This window comes from Cololabis saira, chromosome 20 (genome assembly GCF_033807715.1).
Source record: "Cololabis saira isolate AMF1-May2022 chromosome 20, fColSai1.1, whole genome shotgun sequence".
Classification (NCBI taxonomy): Eukaryota; Metazoa; Chordata; class Actinopteri; order Beloniformes; family Belonidae; genus Cololabis; species Cololabis saira.
The window spans coordinates 31,355,701-31,379,840 of record NC_084606.1 but is presented as its reverse complement, the minus strand read 5'-3'; the positions used below and the strand labels follow the sequence as shown (position 1 = coordinate 31,379,840).

The 24,140-nt window shown below is 38.3% G+C and overlaps 1 protein-coding gene across 4 annotated transcripts in view; it reads right to left on the bottom strand.

Moving 5' to 3' along the window:
- Positions 1-23,617, bottom strand: part of elavl2 (ELAV like neuron-specific RNA binding protein 2) — a 35,983-nt gene extending 12,366 nt beyond the window's left edge. For 2 of the 4 annotated variants that reach the window (XM_061710000.1, XM_061710002.1), the window contains exons 1-3: positions 23,272-23,617; positions 10,394-10,485; positions 9,087-9,330 (exon numbers count right to left, since the gene is read on the bottom strand). In XM_061710000.1, coding sequence (XP_061565984.1) covers positions 9,087-9,330; positions 10,394-10,465 — 316 coding nt within the window. In that variant the 5' untranslated portion in view covers positions 10,466-10,485; positions 23,272-23,617. The remainder of the gene's footprint in view (positions 1-9,086; positions 9,331-10,393; positions 10,486-23,271) is intronic. The other 2 variants (XM_061710001.1, XM_061710003.1) reach the window with 2 other exon arrangements.
- Between the last annotated feature and the right edge of the window lie 523 nt (positions 23,618-24,140).

Sequence of the window (24,140 nt, the reverse complement as noted above, 5' to 3'; positions counted from 1 at the left end):
TGGAGATTCTGCAGTGAACCAACGCATCAGTGATGACCACGTTGCAAAACGGTAATCTCAAGTGTAGGTTAATGTCGAGGGACCGGTCAGGTGGCAGGTGATTTATCACTTGTGTGCACGTTCTAGCAGTTTTAACGCCACCCTTAAGTTCCACATCTGTTGACCCACCTGCGGTGAATCAATAAGAGCTGCTCATTAAAACTCCCTGCTGTCTTAATATTCCAACCGTTTTCAGACCATGATGTAGTAAATATGCAAGATGATTACACTCACTGTAGTCGTTGCAAAGCATTTGATGCTTAAGTTAGTTTTTACTTACTATATAACCGCATCGACTGGGCAAGGGTATTTTTTTTGTGTAAACTTTATTAGGTAAACCAGGTGTTATCTGCTAAAGGGGTTAGTGAGCTTAATTGTGAGTCAATTTCATTGCACCACAGCAATAGGATTAAGCTTTATAGCTCAGCATAAGCTTTTTAATTAAAAACAGTATACAGGTATCAGTGAGGGTTGGGTGAGGGTTGGGATGTATTTAACAGGTAAACTTATTTAAGTTCAATTTACCAATCCAGCTACTTAACATCCCCCACAGACGGTACAAAAGCTGTGGGTGATGACTGAATGAATGAGGTTATGACTTCTTAATGCTGATATGAGCTTCTTCACAACGGTGGCTGGACCAACCGTTAGAGATCAAGGGCTGAGTCAAGTGGCTCCTTTACAGCAGAGAATAATTTGGGTATCAGCCAGGATGCTTGACCCGAGGAGAAGTTCAGTCCTAAAGGGATGGACTGAACTTGAACCTGACAGCTCACATTTAGAGATGGGAACGATTATCATTTCAAAACAATGATTGAGACCTCCAACAGTGTTAGTTTGTGTCAGTCTCCATGTAATTTAAATGATGTCCATCAGTTCCTCACACATGAGAACACGTGTTCATGCCCATACCTGCAAACTAGGCACTCTTCAGTGAAATTTGCAAGTTGGATCAAAATATTTAATTCCAGTGAATCGTGTTCTGTGATCCAAAGAGTGTCTTCACAACAACATCTTTGGTGGAACATGGCAGATGCATTCAAGTCTTTTGGCCAATCGCAATCAAGGACATTGCTGCAATCCCATTACATGGTGGAATAAAGGCAATTTTTTAATGCAAAACAACATTACTTCAGACACCAGCTTTAGTTGGGGCTAGTCTAACATAATATGCTGTGAAACTTGACAGAGATAAGTTACAGTTTAGCAACTTCTTAATTGCATGCGCATGTGTTCCATGTCATTTTGAGTCAAACAGTTCATTTTGCCAAAAAACGACTAGTTGGAAAATATAAATATATACATTAGGGCTGTCAAACTGTTATTCATTTTTTTTTTTTTTTAAATGGCAATTAATCGCATGCTGTCCATAGTTAACTCGCGATTAGTCGCATATTAAATCGCACATATTTTGCTGTTCTAAATTACCTTTAGGTATTTTTTAAAATGTTTTTAATACTGTTAACATGAAAAGGGGCGAATATGCTTTATGCCAATGTTTATTCAACTTTCCACAAAAAAAGCTTTTGACCTGAATGTAACATTCCTTCTTAAATACAAACACAATGTAGTCCCCAACTTTACACTTGTAAAGACTAACTTAAGATTCCTTGTTTTTTTAAGCAGCTCAAAGTAAAACAATGAACCATATGCATCACAAACATTGTACAAGAAGTGCATTGGTCAGTTACATTTTCCATGTAACTATGTCTAACCTCATACGGAGGAAAATAAAAGGCTCAAAAATATCCCCTTCTCCTGAGTGGGATCAAAACAGGGTGATTAAAAAAAATTATAAAAATCACAAACAAATAAAGTGCACATGTAACAGCAGGGAGTCTAACTCAACCTATAAAGTGCAGTTGGGCTATAATTAGCTAATACTTCAGATTCTCTGGAACAGATCTCTCTTTGTTCATCTAATGTATTCAGGTGAGGAACCAGCCTCCTTCCCTCACATCTATCCAGCGTTGTCTGCTTTTGACTGGGGGGGGGGGGGCGCTCTCTGGTATTTGAGACTTGACGTAATTCGATGGTAATTCATTTCAAATCAACAGTACATGCAAATAACATTAGTCTTGTCCAGTGAACCATCTGGGCATCTTTTTGAAAGTGAACTTGCCGTTCAAAAGTCCTTTTTCATTCTCCATCTTTCAATTCACCAGACTTTTCCTCAGGCTACGGGTGCCGTCGACGGCCAGAACTTATAGAATGCGCTTTTTTTTTTATCCTGCACGTTAATCGTGAGTTAAAAAAAATTGTCGTCGTTAAGAGGAGTTAAGTTAGCGCGTTAACTTTGACAGCCCTAAAATATATATATATATATATATATATATATATATATATATATATATATATATATATATATATATATATATATATGACCTAATGCCACCATCTGTGTTACTACAACTACTTAAAACAATGCTCTTCTCCTGTGGAGTCAGGCAATAACAGAGCAGAGAAAGTTGTATCATGACAACCAAATCATGTGAACGGTATGAAGTGCAACACCACATATTTAAAAGCATGGTTTCTACTACAGTTGAAAATTGGCGATTCAAAAATAAATCCGTTGTCAGGACAGCTCCTGATCACCGTCTAGACAATGCCAATGACTTGACAATTAAAAGATAATTAGCATTTATTAGCCAACACTGAGCCATTAAAGTAGTCAGGAGGCGCAAATATTCTTGCTCAACTTTTACATCTAACTGACTCCTAACAAAGTATTAATTTTAACCTATAATCCACTCTAAAAATTATAGCCCAAAGTAAATGTTAATTTTTCCTTTTTTTTTTTTAATTTTGTCTATTAGACCAAAAAAGGATCAATACTACTTGAAGCATGATATTTTTTGCACATCTTAATGTTCCATATGCATCAATACAAGCTTTCCATCTCAATGTCATGCATCACTACTTATGAGTCTTTTACTTTGATCATGTGGAGTTCACCAAATTAATTTCACTTCACATGGCAAGAACTGATACTGCCACGGGAAATATGCCAAACCTCTGAAATAACTGGCGAGGCAACTCTTTCGCTTTCAACCTGGAGGGTGAAACGGCTGCTATGGTTCACAAGTCTTTAAAGTATTGATGAATTCTTGCTGAACATCAACCACATCTGCCTAAACCAAGTCTTACTCACCTTCAGCTTTCATTAGCAAACAGACACTTTCAGAACAGAGTGGCCCCCTGCTTGGAGGAAAATGCTAGTGCTGCCCATAGTGGGAAGAAAATGACAAAGACTGAGCTGCTGTTGCAGCAGCAGCCTGAGCTTGAACACTTAAAGCAAAGAGGAAGTGCACATCTCTGGTGATTATTTAACATCTGATGTAGCACCAGTACACAGATGTAGGCTGGTTAAATCCATTGCCACAGGGCCAAGGGAGAGACAAAAGAAACAGTCTGGAGGGGAAACAGTTTCATGTAGAGCTGAAATCAGAGCAACATTATTGAGAAATGACTTGAAGGCTTTGAATAATATTAAGGATCCAAAATTTTCACTGCACAACAAGTCTACGTTTAAAAAGAGAGGAAAAAGGAGACACTACTACATCTATTAAATATATAATAGAATGGTGGTTAGAGACTGTTGAGCAAAGCTGGCCAAAATCCCTGATAAATCCCCACTGCAGCTTGAATTTCCTTTGCACTGACAAATTACAGCCCAACAATTAAGGTCAATACAGTGCCTCCAACAATTTGTTCTTTATTGCTTATGATAAACTTATTTCAGTAAAAGTAAAACTGCGTGCAATCTAACACATTAGCTACACATTTCTTAAAATCTGGTGTGAGGTTTATTTGCCAGCAGCTGAATTTCAAGTGTTAATACGGGTCCATATTATAGGAATTTGTCGATATTACATTAGTGATGTTCAGCTGATGTTCATCTAATTTCTCCCAGGAATATGTAGTCAACTTTGGTAAAGCTAGTTCAAAATCTGCCATTTTACTGCTCTCCGTGCATGAAGTTAAAAGTAGCCCTTCTTTAGTCATCAAGGTTCAAAAAGAAAAACTGGGTTTAAACAGACTGAATATGTGTGGAAAACAAGACAGAATCCGATTTCAGACAGCAAGCAAGTTATAAAGACGAACTGGGAATCCCCTCCACTCTCCAGGGTTCACAGTGATCCCACCATCTCAGCCTTAAGGAGTGTGTAACTCCACAAAGAATTAGGGGCTGCGGTCTAAAGAAAGTCCTTTGCTTTGTGGTCCACAGCCATGAGTAGACCCTAATCTTAGCAGCCACTGGCTGCTTTATTCACATGTTTTAGTCAGTGTTGAATAAAAACATGGTACTGAAAATAAATAAATTAAAAAAAAACAGGTTGTGACAGATGTTTCTACAGGTGGAGGAGGGAACACAAGCAGAAGGAAGACTCCCTCGCGTTGCAGAGTTTGCCAAGTAGCTACTGTTAAGGCCACCGCGGTTGAAAACCCCATTTCTTCCCTACTGCATGTAGGCCGGACCATCTCTCACCCCCCACAACGGACCGCTTGCATCTTCTGTATGGTGCGTGCTAGGCCTGTGTTGAAAAAAATTTCCCAATTCTAAATCGATTCTCATATTAATTCCTAAAAATCGATTTATATGTCTAAAGATCGATTTTTTTTTTTTTTTTTTTTTTTTAAATGTATGTATTATTTTTTCATCATTACATTACAACTTGGTTATTTTTTTGTTTATGCCCCAAAAAGTAATGTTTTTTTGGACACGAGAATAACTGGTGCCATGTTTTTGCCTTTAAATATGTTTAAAGGTATGAAAACATTAAAGTGTTAGGTTATAATTGCATAAATTGTCTATATTTCATTACTTTATATACTGTCTTGGGGTTACATTTGCAAAAAATGCTCAAAACCAAATGCTCAAAAATTAAAAAATATAATAGACCGAAAATGGAACAAATAAAAGCGGAATGTGGGAAAAAATAAAACCGATTTCATCCGTCTCTGTTTCCTCCCTGGATCTGTTTGGTAATTCTGACCCACGATGTTTCTGAAAGCAGTTCTATCAGCATTCTGGGAGCTGATTGGTCCTTACAGCATCATTAGCTGCAATACTTGCTGTTTAATCTCAATATAATAGTATTCATATTTTGCATAACTACAGTCATAATTCATGCAACAGCTCAAAAAACAGTTTTAATAACACTAACCCAAAACAATATCGGAATAGAATCGGATCAATCAAATCTTGATAATCGATTCTGAATCTTAAGAATCGGAATCGATTCTTGACATTTGAATCGATCCCCAGCCCTAGTGCGTGCAGCCACCCAAACCCCCACACCTGTATAGGTGTAACTCCCATTCACCAAGCAAGCTCATTTCAGCAGCGTTAAAGCTCTACTCCGACCACCCAAGGTGCTCCAACTGCAGAACCAAACATTATGCCGTTCCACATCCTGTGCTCTTACCTCGCCACAAGAACTGTGACAGAAGTAAAGCAAACATGAACATGGCTCGTCACTAATTACAGAAGAAACCATAAAGACCTTAGCATGTTAAATGTTCAACTTCATGAAAGAACAAAATCTACACAAGTATGGTTAATTAGGATGCACTCTACTCCCTATTTGGAATAAGGATCACTTGTCAATTTCACACAACCCATTTCACACATATACAGTAGGCTACATTTGTTATAAGCCCGTCTTTGCAATGTCTTCCATGAGATTGCACACTTGCCAATTTTCCTCAAGTCTGCAATCACAAGGCTTAAGGACAGTTTATATTCATTAACAAAATGAGCACCCATGTCCTCCATTGTCTTGACCTTTGGTTTGTTGTCTTCTAGTTGCTACCATTTGTTTTCATAAATGCCTGCTTTGATTACACAAAAGTCGCTACAACTGCATCATCACGCTTCTTTTACAGTCCTTTTATAATTAAACAGAAGCAACGAGTCCACAGAGCACTCCAAACAACGCTGTGAAATGTAGCAAACCAAGTAAATAATGCTCAGCTATTTCATCAAGTAACATCCTTGTGAATATTAAATCTATAAAATCACCACTATTGTCACAATAGTGAGTAAGAGCATCATGAGTAAGAGCCTGCTGTCTCAACCCTTATAAGGAAAAGACCAAGCACTGATGTCTCAGATCCAAATGAAAGGCTGGGATTTATTTCAGAAAAGCGTGTGTACTTGTGCTCTTTGAGCAAAGAGCACAAGTACATTGCAACCTTGACCAAAACACCTAAAATGAAACCTCCATTTGTAATTTATCACACAAAATGGAAGGAGCGGGTCCAGTTATTCGTTTCCTCACCTTTTTGTAGGTAAAACCCTTCATATTAAAAAGAGTCTGCTGTATATAGCATTTTGTATTAATGTATGTTTGTAATTCATAAGCTAAAACAATTACTACCAAATAGTAACCAAGCTTATTCACTTTATTAGGGTTCCTAGTTTAATAAATGAAATTATATACTGGATGACTTTGAAGATGAATACTTCTGAAGTCGGTGTCGTTAATATTAGATTTCACATTTATTAAGTTTTATTTAATGTATTAAAAAAAAGCAAGCACATGCAATAAAAGATCTCCTCGACTGACCACTGATATTTGGATTTATTGTTTAAATACGTTTACATGTATAATAACTGATAACTAACTTTATTTTAACTGCCCAAATAATGGGACCAAATGCCTTAACAGTTTACACACAATACGTAAACACCTTGATCATAAAATTGCATATGTCTGCTTAGCACCAGTCTTACTTGGCTACTTAATACTAAACAATGTTGGCATTTATCCCACTGAGTATTCAGAGTATTCCAGAAAGTAGGTCTCATCACTTGCATGGTGATAGTAAGTGCCAAATCTATATTTCCAGCTCTAAGAAGCCTAGGGTATATTTAAACCACCACGCACACATCTTTTTGTTCAGGTTATGCCACATCTACGTGCACCAGAAGACTGCAGCTTAGTCACCTTTGCATAATAGCGTTTCCCTATAAGGATTGACACATTCACAATGACAACACCAGTGATTGATTCATTTGTTTTTATCTAAGATGACTTGAGTGCAACCGTTTTTCCGACCACATCTTTAATATTTAACATTCTGCAGCCAAACATTTCAAGTACTTCACACCACAGAGCTGCTTTAACATCTACGGAAACACGTCATTAGATGTTGTTGAAACCGTCTTTGCTGTGATATTAAGAAAAATGAAAAATGTTACATCTGATTCATTCTTTGCAGTTTGTGTCATTCACATAATCCGCCACTCCTGCATCTATGAGGTCAGTAGGCCAATTATTTGCAAGGCCAGCTCCCACTTCTTGGCAGACCTCCCCCACCCACTAGAAAGCTCTCTCATTTTCATAAGCAACTAGTACGACTCCTTCCCCTAATGGAGAAATACGTTGTTGTCCCCCCCATCATTCATTATGGTAATAGTGCCACACTCCACAGCAATAAGGGTGTGCAACCCTGGATTAACATATGGAGTTGACTGAAGCACTTCATAGACTACGTTTACATGCAGTCAAAATTCGGGTTATTGCTAATATTCCGGTTACTTAAACATTCAGAATATTCCGTTTACATGGTGATTAATCATTTGGGATATCTGGATCAAACCAGCGACGCACGGAGAACGTCATGACACAATTCCTGTCATTTCCGCTTCTTCTTCCTGTATCCAAATTCAAAACAAATCCTGCTTCGCGCAACTTTTTGCTCACCTTGTAAATCTGGCTATCCCGGTACTTTCTACCGTCTACAAATGCAGAAATGTTCATATCCTTCATTACATTTATGAAGTGATTAGTCTCCTCCTCACTCCAAAAGTGTGGCCTGGTCTTGCATTTCTCCATGTTTATATGAACTTCCTGGACTCAAAAGACCAAGATTCCTTGCGAAAAGAACATGCGCAGAAAACAAATTCCTGTTCCGTTTGATGGGGATATTCCGTTAGGCGTTTACATGACCGAATATTCAGGTTTTAAAAGGAGTAACCCAGGGGTCATATTGGGGTTTTTAAAAACCGGAATATGAGCAAATTCGGGTTATTCAAAAGGGGTTATTGGTGTTTACATGGCCGTGCAAAACCGGGTTATTGCTAATATTCGGGTTTTAAAAGGGTTATTGACTGCATGTAAACTTAGTCATAGACAGCTAAATCTTAATTAGATCCAGCTTCAGAAAACCTTAAGTTCAGGATCAGTTTCCTCCATTCTGCAATATTACCCTTTCCAAATTTACTGCCATTAATTTCAGTTTTGCATGGTGTCCTCAAACATTTCACGTTAAAACTAAGAGGACATTTTACCGTTAATGTGTTGAAATGTGCAGCATACACACAAATACGTTTGGTATACAGTAATCCCTCGCTATAACGCGGTTCCCCTTTCACGGTCTCGCTGCTTCACGGATTTGCATTGTGTTCTGCATTCTGATTGGCTAAACAGTCTCCCCGCTACAGTTCTCAAATATAATCGATGGTGGCATGTCGGTTTATAACAATATTTTTCCCCAGAAGGAAAAAAAAAAAAAAAAAGAGTGACAACAACTCCCCATAACTATGTTCTTCTCTCGAAAAAACACACCTGCACCGCGGGCCTTAGAGGAAAAAGACGCTACAGAGCGAGTCAGGATGCAGCGGCAGTCAGAAGAGCAGTGAAATGCGCGCATTTTTCATTTTGTCCCGTTCAAATCCAATTACTTGGGTCGCGGTGGGGCGGTGCTGATCTCCACATTTTGAAGCCTTGTATAATATTGTTAAAAAAAAAAAAAAAGGTTACTACTTCACAGATTTCACTCATCACGGGTTCTTTTTGGAACGTACCCCACGAAAAACGAGGGATTACTGTACTTACCATTTGCATGTTGGTTCCTTAATCAGAGGATTGTCTTAATTTGATTGTTGTCCATGTTAAACACACTACATGTAAATACTTCTAAACATTGCTCATGTTTGCCTGTTAGAATGAAAAGCATTCTGAATTATCAGTTGAGCCCCGTCTCTTACACACACACAAAAAAAACAGCTAATACCATGCAAACAGTTTGGTTACCTGTTATTTTGTCTCGAACAAGTTTACAGGACTCAATTTCTCCGATGCTCCCAAACAAACTCTTCAGCTCCTCTTGGGTCATGTTCTGAGGCAGATAGTTGACTATCAAGTTAGTTTTACTGTCTTCTATGTTCCCTGAATCTACAGGTGAGGAGCAGTTGTTCGATATTGTTGAAGGACCGTTGCTTGTGTTGTTGCAAGTTGGACCGTTGGACAGCTGTGTCTCCATGGCAGCAATTACCTGCTAAATAGAAAGAAAAAAAAGGTCAATCAAATGAAAACTGATTCAAAATTATCAGTTCACTCTGTTAAGGAAACTCTTCACACATTAAGAAACTGTTAACCTATACCGACCTCTGGCCGTCTGAGAAATGGGTTTAAGGTTTTAGGCGAACCAAAATTCAACCAAGTTTTGTTTAAACCAGAAGTTTTAGCTACCAAAAAACACAAAAACAAAAAAGTGTAACCTGGAAGTACAGACTGTGTATATCTTTTAATATACTTAAAATTCAAAAGCTGGAACAATGTTGACGTCAACACCTAGTCCACCAAGGAACCGATTGGGGTCGAGTCTCAATCATGTAGATTTGCGGCTTTCAAATTTGGCCAAACATTTAAGTAAGTAAACTCCAAAATGTATAATGAACTGCTTTTATTTACTTGGAGGACAACATTTAAGAAACCAATGAAATAAATAAAACCTGTCAAAAGCAGTAGTTAACACAAAAATCATCTATGGTATAATTTCTCTTTCAAAGCTAAATTAGGCAACAAAAAAAAAAACATTTCATTCAGCAAAATACCAAACCAATTGGTACTACAAATCTGGAACAGTCACTATACTAGCATCAGACAATATGCCTTCAACATAATTTAAGGCAACAAGCAAGAAGTAAATGTATGAAGAGTCTTCCTTCATGAACAGATTCACCATGTGCAGAAAGCAGATCTGTGTAATCACAATATCATTCTAAGGAATGGACATTTTGGCTTGTGTACATGAGCAGTGAGAATATTTTATTATAGTATTTCTTTGAAATGTATCAAAACATTTTTTTTTTTTTTTTTTTTTTTTTTTTTTTTAAATCAGGCAGCAGCTTTAGACCATACCAATTCAAAATCAGTCACCACTTACGAGATTTTTACATAAACCCCAAAAGTGCCTGAACTCCAGGCTTTAACCGTGATTAATAGTAACTCAACAGTGAAATTATATGCACATCGTTGTCATGGCCTGAGCACCAAGACAAACGGCAGGCCTTCTGGCCAAATCATTTTGAGGAAATAAAATAAATAGTGCCACAGACCCCAGTCCAAGGCTCAGTCGCCCACGAACCACTTCTAAGCAGAGAAGCCACATCGCACAGTCTGACTGCCATGTTAGTTTGGGAGTTGCCGTCTGAAAATGTGGACACAAAAAGTACTTCATGTTAGATCAACAGGTATAACAGTCAGATGATCACATGTCAAATGGTGGAGGGTGGGGAGAAAGCCATTTCCTTTTTTTTCTTTTTTAAAAACTAGCTGTCCATGCAGAACCAGGCAGAAACAAAAGGCAATGGATGGTAAAGATGTATCCATGTTAAATGAAATCCAGAACCAAGTAGTGCAGAGTGTTCAAATAGATCTCATAACAGAGACAAAAAGCATGAAGAATATCTACTAGTAAGGATGGCGACTGCGGTGCAGGGTGACGCAGAATAAAACAGCAAGGAAAAAACAAAAAATGCTACCTGCTGGCTCGGTTTGCATGCACCACCAGAACCAGTGCTTCTGTTAAGCCGACATCCCTGCATTTGTCTTCCAATCACGCACAGAATACTATAAAAGATCCAGTGCAACATCTGCAAATCTCGCCAGAGTGAAAAAATACAACTCAAGGTGAAGTTTAGAGTCAGGGTTCAGCGACGAAGTGAAACACAGACTAAACTCTACTACACAGCAAACCTCAATTTACAGGAAGAAATCAGACCACTATCATGTAATGAACCATATTTCTTGACAAAGATTACAGAAATCAGTGCAGCTTGTTAACATTTACAAAAAAAAAAAGGGAAATTGTCTGTTTTAGAGGATATTTACAAGGCATGTCACACCTGCAATAAAGAAAAAACACAGAAAAAAAAAAGAACACACCAATTTTTGCAGTAAAAACACAAAACTGGTATTTCACGTTGCAAAATGATGCTCCGTAGCGAGGCGGCAATGTATTTAAACTTGTTCCAGGAAAAGATGGATACAAAGGCTGGTCCAAATAACCCTTTTATGGGCTCCAGAAATTTGTCAAAAGGCAATGTCCTCCAGTTCAGTTAACATCTTAAAAGAACTGAAGCATTACTGAAGTTTGCAGCTGCAACTAAGCATAAAAAATATGCTTTAAAAAACAAAAAGATTTCCAAATCAAAAGTCCATCTCATCAACAGCTATCCAGAAATCCAGGTATTTGTGTCCAGTCCTTCAAGTCCATAGACAAATGCCAAAAACAAGAAGTCTGTTCACCAGGCCAAAGGTGGCACAGCACACACTGGTTTTGAAGTTTCCCAAGTCTATATATATATTTGTACATTTGATTTTATGCCTGTGTTTATGTTTCATATTTTACTGCATTTGTTATGTGCTTTTAACATCAAGTGCAACATCATAGTAGCAGCTCTCAATGGCCCATCCTTAAAATACACAGCATATGCAATGGTGAAATTTGAGTTGCAAATTAAAAAATCCTTTACCAAAGGCTTTCAAAGCATGACAGAAATCAGTACTGAGAGCTACATTTGTCAATATTTCTCCCCACTTTGTTGCTTGCATCTAATGAAAATGTCAGCCTAACAATTCAAACATCCATCGATTTGTCTACTCAAGCAAATCAAAAAGCATAGCACTTGTCAAATGCTATGCGGTTTGCATAACAACCAATAATCATTATTTTAGTGGAGAGGATGTGTAAAACGTTACATTTTTCAAAATTTCAACAAGCACTGCCATATGTGTGTGTGTGTGTATGTATGTGTATATATATATATATATATATATATTATTGTTTCTCCTATATGTCATTACAGAAAGTACAAAGACCCTTAAAAGCTCAAAGATTCACATTGAATGTACACTTTATCAAAATGAATCTGCACTTAGTTACTCCTTCACAATTAAATCATAACAAATATGGAGCTTTTAGACATTTAAACTTTACTCGTGGTGTACCGTTAGTGTTTTAACACCATCTTAAAAATAAAGCCCAAGACCAATTAGGAAAAAAGTGATTTTTCATCGAGGTATTTACATGTACAGAATATTCTATAATAGGTTATCAATACGAATTAAACTGTATTACCTTGAGATGTCTCAAAGTAAATCTGCATTGATTGAAGAATAAGTTTTGGCAGCACAAAAGGTCACCGATGAAGGAAGTCTCAATAAAAGATTTATTTTTTCAAGTTGTTTTTTGTCATTAGTACTCATTAAAACAAAAACATAAAAAAGAGAACACAAAATACCAAATATACATACAGATTTCTGTAGTCCACTTAAACTTGATATTCGAGGATTCTGGGCAACTTAAAGTCTGCGCATGAACTTTAACACTAAGCTCAAATAGCCAGTAAAACTTTTGTAATTTTTTAAATATTTGTGAAAAAAAAAGATTACTCCAGCCTCAACAGTGTGTAGTTTTATAATGGAAATGATCAAACATAGGTTTGAATAGGAAAACAAAGAGATAATGGTTAAGTATAAGCATCTCTTTTACATGAGATTTAAACATTTAATTTTTATAATACAGCAAATATCAGTGACGATCAAAGGTTTGTATGGTGTAATTCTTGGGATATTTCTAAATTGAATACCGTCAACAGTAAAAGCCGTGGGTTGACACTTTTGCATCTGTACTGAGAATTATTTCTATTGAAATAAACTCAGTAATTTTCAGCCTTGTGAATAAACTGCAGCGCCGACGCTGCATTATACAACTGAAAATACATGAGTCATTTGAGTTGGTAGCATTTTACTAAACCAAGGTCAAAGCCCACCAACTGCACAACCCAAGCAAAAATAGAAAAAGCATTACAGCAAATGCCTTTATCCCACATGACCTATTCAATACATTTCACTCACTAGAGGAAACAAAAACATGATTGTGCCTTGAGGGTGAGGTGGAGAAAGACAAGTATTTCTTAAAATCAGACTTGCATTTGGTGTGACTTAGAGATGCACATAAGGCCATAATATAACATCATACCCAGAACTCCAATAAGGAGAACTCCTACAACTCCAGTTATATACCATGTTTTTGTTTAATCTACAAGTGTTAAAATCCTAAACTGGGCCGTTCAAGATTGCTGAAGTGAGTTTGAACTTTTTGAAACAGTTTAGTGTTAGCCAACAAGTGTTTTACTCAACACCGTCTTAGAAGGGCAGTGACACCTCAAAACCCTCCACATGGCATTATTGAAATATTACAGTCATTTGCCCAGAACCGATTAGGGATTTGCATTGAGAGCTGTAGCAAAACCTTATTTATGTTACATAAATTATTTTAAATGTTAAATGTAGACTGATCTGATGACATCAAGAAGATTACGTCTTCTTCCAGTGTGTTCCCCTCTGTTCTTCAGGCATGGCTGGACTCTTAAATGTGGGTTATTTCCAATAAACGTTATCCAAATGCCCTGAGGGCCATAAGGTTGTTGCATGTCAAACTAACTTGATGAAATTGACTGATTTCACAGACTAACTACTTCAGCTGGATCTACAGTGCATCTACTCTTGGCTCCACGTTTTTCACTTTCTCATCTGCCCCCAAAAATCCCAGCCTTCACACATCAATGCAATGCTAAGCATTGACAAAATGACTCTGGAATTGGTGATAGTCCTAAACCATTCAAATGGACTTCTTTATAGAATATCATCTTTAGTTGCAAAAGACGATAAATACTTGAATATTAAGGTTTTCCAACGGAGCAGCAGCAGCTCACATAAAAGCAAGGGAAATGCACATTAACTGCCCTGTTAAATATACCTGTTAAACTGATCACATAACAACAGGTCAGCCATCTAGACATGGTCAAGACATCTTGCATAAACCAAGCATGAAGGGCAAAGTGAATAGATTTAAGTGACTGTGAATAAGTATGTCAAACTAATTATATGTTACTTTCACATGCAACCATCTCCAGGGTTTACAGACAATGGTCCATTAAATAAATCCACCAAGTGGAAGTCTCTGGGTGAAAATCCCTTGCTGATGCCAGAGGTCAGAGAAGATTGACCAAACTCATTTCAGATTATACCGCAACCAACATTTGAAATTGAAACATTTCAAAGTTGTCCTAAGGCAAGAATCAATATTGTTCAAAATTCTTGCATAATGTGTGTTTGTGATTCACTTAAAATGTTAACTACTGTCGAAAGGCAACAATAACTCAGCCACTTGCTACAACCAAGACATGCAAAAGACCATTTCTAATCATCATATACCTTGAAGCAGATGGGCTACAGGAGAACACCACACTAGGCACCACTCCTGTTAAAATTGCCTGGTATCAATCAAGGATGCTGGTGTACAGTGTGGAAAATATTTTCCAGGTATCATTTGAGCCCTCTGTCCCAAATAAGCATAGTTCAAACACCATAGTATTGTTGCTTACCAAGTACACAAGTGACGACAATATATCCATCTTGTAGTGGTTACTTCCAGCTGGATAAAATGTCAAGTGACGAAGCTCAAAATCAACTTAAACTGGTTACTTGAACATGACAATGAGGTCCTTGCACTCGGCCTCCAATCACCCTGATCTCAATCCAACACAGCATCTTTATGAAATGGTGAAACAGGATATTTGCAGCTCTGATGTGAAGCCAACAAATCTGCAGAAATATTTTCAGCACCTTGTTGAATTCATGCTACAAATTGAAGCAGTTTGAAAGCCTAAGGGCACTAGAAAGACATACCGAATTAAGTGACAAAGTCAAGTGCAGAAGGTAAACTACGAGTATAAGGTGTGTTACTGCATCATCTCCAAAACATTAGCCAATTAATTGCATATAGCAATACCGATAAGCAGTACTATCCAAATACGGTATCAAGAAAATCTTAACCCACCCTTAGATCTGCTTCTGTGTAAGAGGTTCAGGCACTATTCGCTCTAGTGAGCATCAAAACTCTAAGCCAACATTTTACTCCAAAAGGAAACTATAATTGCAGAAAATGTAGGCAGCAAACAAATTTAGGAGTTCCAGACTTAAAGTCCAGCGGTGACACATTGGGATAAACAAACCCTTATATTAGTTGATGTATGTATAATACTCTTCTCACACCTTTTTTTATTTAAAAAACACGCAGTCAGCCCTTAATGAAGACTGAATATTGTCTAACGGGTGAATTTCTAAAATGATCTATTACCAACAAAGCAGCTAGTGTATATTAACTATATACGGTTTTAGTCTTAAATAAAATGTAGAGTAGAAATGAGATGAATACAACTTAATATTGAGGACATCCATCATCTACACTACCAGAAATGGATAAAACACTCGTTAGCTCTGGCTTTTCTGCTATTTGTAAGTGCAAGAGACACTAAAGTTAAAGAAAGAGTTTTTATTCTTTTTTTATTTTCAATCCCGTGGGCTGTCGGTCAGCGGTGACCCAATAGCTGCCAGCTTCTCGCTATAAATACCCGGCCCGTCCAAACGTAGACGGTCAAGGACGTGTCTAATGCAGTGTGGGTGCCCAGCCTAGGCATGCTAGTCGCCTCTCCAATGCCAACGCACGTCAGGGACAATAGTCTGGGTTTGACATCAAAATTACTGGCTAAGTAACGGAAGTAGTCGACTTCTCAGTGGCCATGGTCGGCTTCTCAGTTCTCAGTGCAGGCCTATCAGTGATCAGATCAATAGTCGTATTGAATATAGCCTTCTGTGACAAGGATGTGGACACCACTTGCTGCGCAACAGTCTCAGACAAATTACGTTTGCTCTCTGCACGATTTCACCTGCCGTAACAATACTCCTCCTGACCAAACACCCCATCTTTAAACGAAGTAGTTTTAGACATTCCTTTAAAATTCACAGCGATTTGATGTTAACCAGGGTTTTTCCTGCATAGAAAATTAGGAGACGGTCGCCTACGCCTAATTTCGTGCCACCCCCAGCTCGCAAAACTCCGACGTCATGAAAATTGTTATTTTGGATGTTCTGGATGTTATTTTGACTGCAGTTACAGCATTACGCCCCTGTGGACGAAATCTCGAGAATTACTTTCTGCGTTTTTCCACTATTTGTTGTATTAAAAATCAGCGTCCTGGTTTTCCCTGGCTGTTCAAACAGGTAAATATTGTTTCTTTTGCATCCGAGCATTTCTTGTTTATTCGTCTTATATTCGAGCCGATTCGGTACTTTAAAAAGCGACCTCGCGACCCGGAGAAGCAGGAGTGCAGGTGAAACGGTCCAGACAATTAACGTTACAGGCAGTTAAAAAGTAATAAATAATGTTACTGACGAGATGCAGCAATTTTGTCAGGGCTGAAAGTCGTGCACAAATATGCATGAAAGGTGATAGCGAGGGTCAGAGTGCAGGACAGGACGAGTTGACGAGGGTAACGTTAGTCAGTTTGCAAGTCATTAGGAGCATATCAACGCAAAGCCAACGTGTACGTGATTTAAACATCACTTTTTATTCATCTTTACAGATCGTCTCAAAAACACAGAGCCAGTGGGTTTGACAAACGGTGGCTGAACCAATTTTACCTGCTCAGGCAAACTGAGGAAGGTTTGGTCTGTTATTTATGCCTAAAATAAAGCACTGTGTCCCCATGCAGCAGGCACTATCACTATTTATGTCTGTGTTAAAATAAATACAAAAATACTTAATGCATGAATTGTTTTGTTTTGCCATGGATGGACCAGACAAGGAGGCCTTGGACTACAAGGAGAATGAGGAGGTTCTGCAGATGGAAAGATAGGAGGCTGAAATGTTCCGTCTGGTTGCGAGATTTGTCAGTAAATTTCTGAAACCCTACAAAAACTCAAAATCTTACCAAGACTGCTTGTCTTATATCCAGTCAAAATGTTTTATTTCTAGTCCCCAAAAAAAAATTACATTTAAAATAAGACAGTCCCTAAAAAGTAACTTGTTCTAGAAAACCAATTTTCACTCATTTCAGTGAAAATTCTCTTTTTTTTTTAACTTTTGGTAAGATTGAGTTTTTATATTTGTATTTATATTTTTATGTTAAAAAAATAATGCTTTAACATGATAATTGTCATATTTTTAAATCATATTAGAACTCCCAAAATACAAAATATCTTGCTTGTTTGCTTGAGCCAGTTGAACGCACAGTTTACCAGCACGCATGTGATCAGGATGGAGCCACCTCCACCTCAATCAGAGCCAGGAAAAACCCCGTTAACATTAATTCAGGTAAACATTGAGATGCCATATCAGGATGTTTATAAATTGGACTAAGCCATATTTAATTGTTAGGTAACAGGGGTGCAATGGTTAGTCAAAGTAATTTAATTGTCGACAATAAGAAAGAAAAACAGGCATCTCCTTCCTTGTCATCTGTACTGAGGATTGCATAATAGCGTCCAGCCAGTATTGTCACCACACGTTGAGGCATCTTCCTCTTTCTGAGTACATAGAATACAGCCACAGCCAAACCATACGGCAGCGGTCATTCCACTTTATTTCAGTTCATTGAAATAATTTTAACTTGGTGGATAAAGAAAATTGTTAATGATACAAGGAAATTGTTATGATACATCTGAACATCGAATGAGTTGGAAGTCTATTAGTGTAAATCAAAATCCAAAATGGCCATTGAACAGATCTGTAGATATTTTTGAAAAAAAATAAGTACTACAAAATGTAAATGCTGCAACAACACATGAACACATCCCTTAATTGACTATTTTACAGGAAACAGCAACATTTCAAAAAGCTGTAAAGGATAATAGAAAATATATAGGGGTACTTTTTACTCAAAGGAAAATTGTTTGTAGTGCCACAATCTTTAGTGAGCAATCCACCTGACTCAACCACATTTAAAAAAAAAGAAAAAAAACACCTTTTCATGTTCTCTGTATCTGCCACAAAGTTGAATCTTTTGGAACACTTTGAACAAGAAGCTTACAACTGTTTTTCCCAAAAAATAAAAAATCTAAAAAAATTTAAAAAAAATAATCAGTGAAGGCTTTTACAGCATGCAGCATAATCTTACAAGTGCAGCCTCGTCTTACGAGGAGGCCACACCTTAGTCTCCCTCAAACCAGGACCTGGTAAAGACCACAAGGTTCTTTTTTGGTTTTTGTCATCACTACAAAGAAACATGCAGCCATTTATTATACTGAGGAGGAATGCACTGTCTGGCTTTTAGTGTAGGATGTCAGATATTGGTTCTTTTACGTCTCATGTCTACGAAAGAGAGAGCTTTTAGAAAATGTTGTTAAGGGGGACCCCCCCTCCAAATTCAAACTGAATTATTTTGACTTGAAAAAGTTCAGGCTTGAATCCAGCTGCAGCAAGTTTAAGTTGGGGGCCCTCGGGAATCCTGGGAAAATGCCAAGAGCTGATATTCATTTCCTTTAAATCCAAGTTGCATTTCTGTTTGTATGTTGGGTCAACGGTGGACATGAATGTGAAAAGGTTTGAGAACATCTAGACAGCTAAATGTGATCTAACTACAGCACATCAAACAGCACCAAGTCACCAGCCAAGAGCTTTTTGAGGACAGTGCTGAAGCACCCGATTCATCACGGCAACTTCATAACACAGGTTCTCAAAAAACCTCAGAATAAAAGATTCTGGTAAAGCGCCATGGTCCATAAACTACTACTCTGGGACCCCACTAATAGAAACCCAAATTAAGATGATAGACGAAGACCCTTCAGAACTGTAGGCTGGAAAATACATGGATATGATTTGTCCTTTTAATGAAACATAAAAATCATATATCCACCTCTAAATAGTTTTTTTTAAAGGCACATCTAGTTTTATCATTTTCTTTCATGTTAGTATTTCCTTGCTGCAATTTATCTTTCCATTATTCCTCCAAGCTTTGCCATTTTATATTCTTAACAGATTGATGCTGAAAACTTGTGTATAGCCTGAAACCCTATTCTTTCCTTGCCAATCTGCCCTAATATCAAAAGGAGACATCGACAAAGACATGAGAATACCATAACTGAGACTGTCAAGGCCCTTTCAGCTTTTGATAAAAGACATAAGCATAGTCAATATTTACAAATTGGTATAAAAGGCACAACTGGTTCAGAAAATGATCTTCCTTAAATTGGTACAACCCAAAAGGCCTGCCACAAGAAACATTAAATCAGTAAGACCTGCAGAAGAATAATGCTTAAAATAGAGCTTTGACTCTCTTTATAACTTCTTGAAGTCGAGCCTGAAACCAACAGTGAGATCAGCATGTACTGACGTGACATGGAGCACTCAAAGCGAGGAGGCACGAATCTCTGCTACTCGCTCCTAGGAGGATTTAATTGACCAAGTATGCGTGACGAGCCGCAGAGTAAAGAACTACAGAGTGCATACACCGACATGCACAACCTGTCCTTGAACACTAAAAGCCCAAATAACAGTTGAAAATATACCAGCTGACAACAGATATGACTAGTTTGCCCACACACCGAGCATGCAAAGGCAAGAGCTGAAATACCAAAAACACACAAAAGTCCACTCTGGACTCTGATGTGAAAGATTACGTGTTATGTGGTGGCAGCCCACTGGTGCGCAAAGTTTATAATTCATTTTTTTACATATCTGCATGCAGGTTTTGCTCATGACTTAATTATATATTAAGAAAATGGGGGGGGGGGGGTGAATTCATGTCACACAATACACAAAAAGAAAAGGTTTTACATATACTGTATGTGTGTATATATATATATATATATATATATATATATATATATATATAAAAATAAATAAATGTGTAACTTGTTTAATTTGCATTACATACTGGCAGGAATTCTCTGTTGTGGGGCTCACGTGTGCTCAGTTATTCTTTAAAGTAATTCCTCTGTCACTGCAGATAATTTAACACTGAGCAGACATACACGTCTATAGATGGACTCGAGCACCAGCTGTTGAATGAAAATAGAGGGGGAGGACAAAAACAAACAACTCATCCACTAAATATCACAAATTAGCATCCATCCAACATCTACACCTGCTTATTCTCATTGAGGGTCACAGGAAGGTGGAGCCTATTCCAGCACCCTCCAGGCAAAAGGGAGGGGTTCACCCTGGACAGGTAGCCAGTACATCGCAGGGCTACATAACCTCTTGTATGAGCAACCTATAATCACCAATTAACCTAACGAGCATGTGTGAGAAAACCCACACAAACAAAAGACCTCTGCCAGAATTCAAGCCCGGATCCTTCTAGCTGTAAGGCAACAGTGTTAACCACCAAACCACCATGCTGCCCAGAAACAATACACATTTAAAAAAAAAAAAAAGGTTTCACAAAAGTGGTTGTGCGGGCATACAAATCAGATGCCAACATAAGATATGCCAGTCCCAAAGGAAGTGGCGTGATAGCGTGAGTCAGTTCAAGGGCAATGCAGTGCTGGCCTTCAGTAATGAGCCGCCCATGAAGAGGGAGGGCCACCCTGTGGCCGATGGACAAATGAAAATGGGCTTGTGAAACATCCAGAACCCAGATGAGCTCAGTCACACCGGGGAAGAGACGCCGCCATGAAGAGGAAAAAGGCAGCTCGAAGACCATTTAAGGAGAACGCTAAAGCCACCCACTGTACACTAACCCAGCTCTGACAGCAGCAGCACGCATTGCCATGCAGAACAGAGTGATACGTCCCTGTCAGCGGCCTTTATTTGGAAAGGCAAGGGCAGGGTCTGAACACAGACAATGGCTCTTATCTCGTCTCCTCAGAGGCACAGAGGTTGCTGAAACTGACAACGCTGCATCAACAGAGGTGAAGGAAAATGTCTGTAAGAGCAGATATCTATCAGAAATTTACATCTGGACCAACTTCATTAGTAATAAGCACACGTTCCACCCTTACCGGACATACAATACTCGTAAAAATGAGGGAAACGCTTTAATATACCGGTATCTTTTAAAACGACAATCTCCCAACGATGACCTGTTACTTTGAGAATGTATGTAGAAGGATTTGCCTTTAATTTTATCAGCCAAACAAGTCTTGTCTACTTCTGACCATGATGAGTAATATTTTCACCAACTCCAAAATAAAGACTACTCATCACAAACTACTGATGTCTGCATCTTCCTACTCAAAGCAACCAACTCCACACTGTAAATTCAAAGTAGAAACAAAAAAAAATTAAAAAAAAAGTGTTATACTTGATAGTCTGAGGTCTTTCAATCTTTTTAAACCAAGACAACAAACAATTATCCTTTCCTCCACCCTGCAGCTGTCCTGACCTCACTGGCATGAGTAAGACGGTCAAAGTGAGATGAGATCAGACAGTAAATTACATTTACTGTCGAGGATAGTTTCATCTGCTGCCCTTTTTTTGAATAATACTAATAATAACAATAAAGTTGAGTTGGTGAATTTTGAATAAAAGCCACTGCTGAGATGAAACGGTGAAAAGGAGCGCATGTGTTTGAATTTCACCTTAATTGATTAATTAGCGACACCTGCTGCTGCAACAACTCAGGCCGTTAAGGCCAAATCTAAAATTCAAGTTTTACACTTTCGCCACGCTTTTCACTGCTATAGTAAGTGTTTTAGTCGTGTTTTATTTGGTTTTTAAAGGTTTACTCTCGATTAAGGCGACGAGCAAGCAGAGTATTTTAGCTAAAACGTAGCTACATGCACTTTAACCAACATATGCAACATCCTCACGTCCCACCAAACTATTAAGGGTCGCATTTGCATTAAAAACCAACATTAATTCGGCTTTTTAAGCTTTAGGTACGATAAAACACACATGTCGCCTTTGTTTGGCCTCGCAAGCCTTATGGTGCTCCATTTACATTATCGCCACTTTGGAGGGTTTTGTTTTTTTTTTTGCTTTTTTTTTTAAATTGATAAACAATTCCACACTGTGCCTTTGAAATGCCTTACCTGACGGTGCTGAATCGGCGTTGCGGATATTTAAAGTCCTATCTGAAGACATCGAACTTGCGGTGTTAGTTTTTTTTCCCGGTAGCAGAAAGGGGCGGTGGCGGGAACAGCGCCGCTAAATACACTGATCAGCGGCTCAGCCAATCAGCGCCGCGGACAATCAGCGCCTCAGCCAATCAGCGTCGACCCCGCGCCTCAACCCGGAAACACATTATTAACTGATTTACCGCACGTGTAGGGTTGCAGTGCGTGTCGTTACTAGCAGGAAAACGCCCACCAGTGTTTTCCTTTTTCTCCTCAATTAAACCCAGCCTGATTCGATTCAATGAATTATAAAAAGCAGGTCTGTGTCAGATTACACAAGATCCAGTATTATTGCATCAATACTTCAGACATCATCATCAATAGCTTTGAATAATTTAAACCGAATAGAAACAGGAAAACATAGCCTATGAAAAACTGCTATTTCTTGTAGATATGAAATGTGTGTATACTGTACAGTAGCGGATTGGAGATTCAGAAATAGTATAAAATCTGCCTATGAAAGCAGAACTTCCTCTCAAACAGCAAACAGCAACTCAAACTAGCACCACATGCAGGCTGCACTTACTGTAACCTATAAAAGGCCTAACATTATTCCTGTCAGACTTGCACTGGATATGCAATATTTGACATATAAACTATAGAAAGTCCTAAATAAAATAATTTCAGATAAAAAAAAAAAAAGTAAGAATTCCGATTGGAGGCGTTTAAAGAAAATAAACACTACTATGCCGATTCCCCGTTTCAACAGCATTAAGGACGATATTTCTGCACGGTAGAGTGATAGCGCGTCCATCCACGTCTGAAAAAATGAGCCCATGTGCGGTGATAGCATCCTGTAAGTCTCATGCACCAAGACACCGCAGCTCAGAGTTGAATATCATCCGTCAGTGTCACCGTGAATGCACCACGGTGACTTTCCCATCGCCTCTGCATGCAATAAGATAAGGATGACACTACATGGTTGCATGATCCGTTCTGTATACTGTCCGCAAATACTCAAAAACAGGCTACTGTACCGATTTAAAATGTTTCAGGCGAATGAGCAAATGTGGAAAAAATATCTTACCGTTTCTACAAATGAAAGTTAGGGACGTCCTTAGGCAAACAATCTCTGAATGAAACACCTGGCCAATACTGTAGCTCGTAAAATGATGAATCCCCGCTCTCTTTAGTTCAAACTTGGAAACATAAAAACCAACACAAACAAGATAAAATGAGGAAATTAAATATTTATTAAATCAAAACACAGAAATGGGTTCCTTCTAGCAAATGCATGAAACAAAAAGGAAAAAAAAGAACAGAAGAAACAAAAGGAATCAAATAATTAAAAAAAACCCGGCTTCTGCCCGTCTGTCTCTTTACAGGTGCGCCACACAAATACGCGACATCACTGAGTGGAAACCAATGCAACGAGGAGGTTGTCTTTAAAAGAAGGTAGTCCTGCCGGAGAATATATAGGGCCGTATCACAGCGTGTCTATACCTCTCCGCACTCTGCGTTTCATCCATTCAGCCTACACATGAACATGCATTGGACGCGGAAGTATACCCAGTCTAGCTGCAGCCACCGCTTATGCACACACAAGATACTCGATTCTATTGGCTCCTGCGCGCTCCTCATTCAGCTCAATGGTCTCTTCTGGATCACACAATGCCATTCGTCCTCTCCCCAGTCACTCAAAAGAGACCGAACGTTTTCTTTTCTCTAAATATGGCATTTGAAGTCAAATATTGGCTCGCCGGGCACATACATTGGGTTTGGAATAAACACCCTGTTTTTTTTGTTTTTTTTTAACTACTCAAATTCACTCTGCATCAGAACAGCAGAAAAAAAAGGAAGATGCGACACTTGTGTGCTGTTTTTTTTTAACGTGCTGGGGGATCTGGGGACTTTATTCTCAAATACAGATAACTCCGGCAAAATCCTCCTGGTAGG